This window comes from Berghia stephanieae, chromosome 2 (genome assembly GCF_034508935.2).
Source record: "Berghia stephanieae isolate SIO BIC M18660-M18661 chromosome 2, UCSD_Bste_1.3, whole genome shotgun sequence".
NCBI classification, from domain to species: domain Eukaryota; kingdom Metazoa; phylum Mollusca; class Gastropoda; order Nudibranchia; family Aeolidiidae; genus Berghia; species Berghia stephanieae.
Genome location: NC_088361.1, coordinates 102,514,575 through 102,518,948, shown reverse-complemented (window position 1 = coordinate 102,518,948; position 4,374 = coordinate 102,514,575). Strand labels below are relative to the sequence as shown.

The 4,374-nt window shown below is 34.5% G+C and overlaps 1 protein-coding gene across 5 annotated transcripts in view; it reads right to left on the bottom strand.

The window, feature by feature from the left end:
- Positions 1 to 342: 342 nt before the first annotated feature.
- LOC144966107 (sialin-like) overlaps positions 343 to 4,374 on the bottom strand; it is a 71,242-nt gene continuing 67,210 nt past the window's right edge. For all 5 annotated transcript variants that reach the window (XM_078902190.1, XM_078902195.1, XM_078902193.1 and 2 more), the window contains 2 exons: positions 3,972 to 4,213; positions 343 to 1,590 (listed from right to left, as the gene is read on the bottom strand). In XM_078902190.1, the coding sequence (XP_078758316.1) occupies positions 1,363 to 1,590; positions 3,972 to 4,213 (470 nt within the window). In that variant the 3' untranslated portion in view covers positions 343 to 1,362. The remainder of the gene's footprint in view (positions 1,591 to 3,971; positions 4,214 to 4,374) is intronic.

Below are 4,374 nucleotides of genomic sequence, written 5' to 3'. Positions count from 1 at the left end.
GGGTCACATATTCCTATGTACTCTACCTAATTCTGGACACAGTTATTTCATATTGCACAGATTATAATTTACTTCATATTTCGATCCGATCAAACTGACCCTCAGTTTGCTGAAACCTCTCAAATCACCGGGGACAAAATGCAATAATAAAAATCCTAATTTTTAGATCATACAATGAAAAGAAGCTCCTGCGAAAAGAGTATTGTAAGCACAGTAAGAGGTGGGTATATAGTAATAATTTAGGAGCTTTAAATAGTTCCACAAAATAGTATATATATATATATATATATATATATATATATATATATATATATATATATATATAATATTATACATGTTATCTATAAAATCTAGGTTCATATAGTACTTCTCCATCTGAGATATTTTTATTCATTCCTTCACGTCATAGACTGTGGAGATCTGGTTGAATTATACTTTTCGTCACTGAAGTGGAGATCACGTGAGGTGAAAATACTTTCCATTTAAATCTTTATTGAGGAACATTGTTTCTTTATAGGGGAATTATGTATGATTACTCTGTACCCAGAGTTTTTGGACATCCTGTAGAATCTGGTGATGCATAATAAGTAACTATAGTCGATTTCACTTCTGTAACGTCAATATATAGTGTGTGAACATTCGAATGTGCAAAAGAAATGATCGGTAATCCGACTCACCGACGTCTACATGTATGCAGGTCTGAAATCAGAACCCACTTATGGGCCTAGTTTAACACTGATGTAATGGACAATATTTTGTGTCATTTTTTTTGCGAACTCCATTATAACTATGATGAAAAAACAACAGGTAATTTGAGGATTGGTTATATTTTCAGATATCTGAGAAAGAATGAAAAGCTCATTTCGCATCGAAATGTTTTCTGTCCACCAAACGGAGGTCTAAGGCTTCAAGTTTTTCACAGTCCATTGGTCTTTTGTGTCCTCTCATCACAGTTCTCTATACAATATTAGCCTTATACTTTCAACACATTTCTCTACACAATATTAGCCTTATACTTTCAACACACTTCTCTACACTATATTAGCCTTATATTTTCAGCACTTTTTTCTTCACAATATTATCCTTTACATCACATGGTGCATATTGCTTATTTCTTGTAGGCAGAGAAATTTACAATGAAGTCTGGAAATTATGACACATAAAACTGGAAATCACATCCATTTGGAATGATTTTCCGAGGCACAGAAAATCTCACATGTTTAAAATGTTTAAAAACTGTTACCACTTCTGTTGGAAACAACTCCATTGCAATGTAGGTAATCAAAATCCTGTTGCCCTAACCAATGGTCTATGTCCCAATGTACACTATCAAATCACATTTTTTTGCAAATCCATTCATATCTAGACTTCCTGTGTTTCTTTAATCATTTTAACACCTTCCCCTCCCCCAACATCTCCGTTATCCGCGTCTTCCACCTTCTCCGCCCTAAACTCAAACTCCTCTACGATTTCTGTCTGAGCCCACGGTTGTAGCTTCCCAGAGGCGAACAAGACGAACACAATGGCACCCAAGACGTAAAGACCTGCAGCGATATAGAAGACGATCTGCCAACCCGTTCTTGTGGGGTCCTGGTATGGAGAGAAATCATTTTAAAAATGAACACTTTAATAAACATTATGGTCATCTATTTTTCTTGTTATTTTTTTCCCTTAAAAAGTTAAGTGCCGTACTCAGAAAGTCACGTAGTTAAACTTTGGCAAGTAAACTTGTGTTTCAAATATCGATGGATTTAATGTGTCCCTTCATGGCCAAAACTCTCAAACCTGTGTCGTCGCGAGGGTTTTTGCCAAGATGAGGGACATCTAAATCGATCGATATCATATGAAGGACGAGTTTTTTGGTCAAATTTTTAACCACTTGTTTTTTTCAGAGTATAGCAGTTGACTGGTTACACCATATAATGCCAGGGTGAGTTCAGGACATGAAATTCATTCTTAAACTTTAAAAGACAATAAACTAACGCTTTTTAAATAGCGCAATAGCCACTAAACGGGCTCGAAGCAATATACAAGGGGCACCAGCTAACAACAACACTTAACACGTAGGACATTGGCGATTTTGCGCTTTTTACGGCCAGTTACTCATTTTATACCTGAGTATGGTGCAAATGTGAATAAAGAGCCTGTGTCAAGGACTCAACTATGTGGCGCTTGGGACTCAAACCCAGGACCTTCCCATTGGAAGTCGAGTGTCATACCACTGGACCAGATAGCTGAACAATAACAATAATCTCCTTATCTCCTTACTGACCATTTCAGGATTTCTCTCAAAACATCTTACAAAAAATCAATTTATCAAAACTCAACCTCAAAAGTACATGCACTGCATAATATTGTGCAACAAAATCGAATTATACAAAACAGCAAATTCTAGGAAATTCAAAACGAATATGAAAAAGAAAAAGAAATTCTTAGTATCGTAACGACTGTTACAATTTCCGCATAGGGGGAGAAGGTTAACTATTGAAATGTTAGTTTGAAGACTAGATTGAGCTTTGATTAAATTTTTAAAACTTTAGTTTCCAAATTATATTCTTTTTGACTTTCATTTCAATTTCCTTTAGTTCAGTCCGCCATAATATATGTTTGCTATGGCAGGTCACATTTAAACAAACAGTAGAAAAAAAAAGAATATAAAGAACCAAAATTTATTTGAGAAATCAACTTAGTGCGTTAAACGTTATTATAATTCTTATTGAGTGAATGCATTCGCCACCAAATTCACTCGTTAATGGTGACAAAATAATTATTGTAAAGCCCAATTAAAGCGGTCCTGGAATCTCAGAGTTGTGGCTTGCTGATTTTATGAATCGTGCGGTTTTGTTAGTTTTGTTCATTTATAAATAAAACACCGAGCCGTAAACAAACAAATAGTATTTACGAGTATGTTACTTTCATAATAGTATTCCTTGTTTTGGACATATCTAAGGGACAGTGACAGTAACAAGCGCATCCCCCTCATGTTGGTTTATGGTTCAAGGTTTAAAATCAATGGAAACACATGAATTAAAAATGGATGATATATCTTTAGTTTTGTAAAGACCCTTACAATTTTAAGATTTAAGAAAACTAAGCAATTTTCTGTACCTACTGTTTTTTTAAAGAATATAATTTGAATAATGGTACATTTCTTTTTGATTTAGTAAAATGTTTATATTTAGAGACAAATATCGGTTTCATTTCAATCCAAATATACGTGCTATTCTTTAAAGGTATGACACAATGAAAATGTAGAACAGTAGCTATAAGTTTAATTCACAAAGACAAAAACCTCCCCGGGTTGTCACTAATTGTAAACAAAATAATGATGTATTAGACAATAAAGACGAATGTGAGATGAAAGGCTGACGTTATTGAAGCGAATACTCGGCATGTCATCTTGAAAACATTAAACAATGTTAAGTGTTGCCATTGATGGGATGGATGACCACACCATTGTAATTGCGGACCGGCTGATATCCATCATGATATTTTACTTAACTCTCTCCTTACCAGCCATTTTCAGGATTTTCCCCAAAATTTAAAACCCAAAATACATAAAAATAGATTGTTATCACTCAAACACAATAGCAGTAAAGTTATTGCGATAAATAATTTCTTTCGTAAAACATGCTCTACAACACACTGTTCGTTTTCTTTAAATGTTATGATGTACAAAAGAAATTTGAATAAGAAAAATGTTGGTTGTATCGTAACGAATGTGGCGATTTTCCTACAGTTGGTACGGAGAGGGTTAAATCGATTCATGTGTGAATGAGTACCTTGCCAAATGTCCAAGATTTAATCTCCAGTCGAGTGAGGCTTTTGTTTAGATGTTTATCTTTGTCTTGCATTTTTCTTTCTGCTTTATCTAGCACTGTTTCATCCATACCTTTTTTCAGATTTCTATTTGAATGTTCGCATTTATATAATATTTATTTTTTTTGAAAAGGATTCTACAAGAGACTTACATTGTCGGTGATAACTCCGACTATCACAGATGACAAGAACCCGGTAACGGATGCGATCGAGTTACTCAATCCAAACAGAATTCCAGCCAGTTCTGGGGCAATGTCCACATGGTTGATGAAGAAGCCACTGTACTGGGCACCGGTCAAGGATACGGCAAATATCAACAGACCAATAGCAAGGGCCGGTTGTGAACAGTCGATGTAACCAAGAGCTACCAACATGATAGCGGGAACAATCTTACCTAAAGGTGTCAATAAATAGAATTAAAAGACTTTATTTCTCATGACATGACAAAAGTTATTTGAGATGTGTCTACTGATTTACAAAAATAATTAGTGACTTTTCTGATGTCTTTCCAAAATAAAATACAGACTTTTCTATTGTCTTACCAACATGAAATAA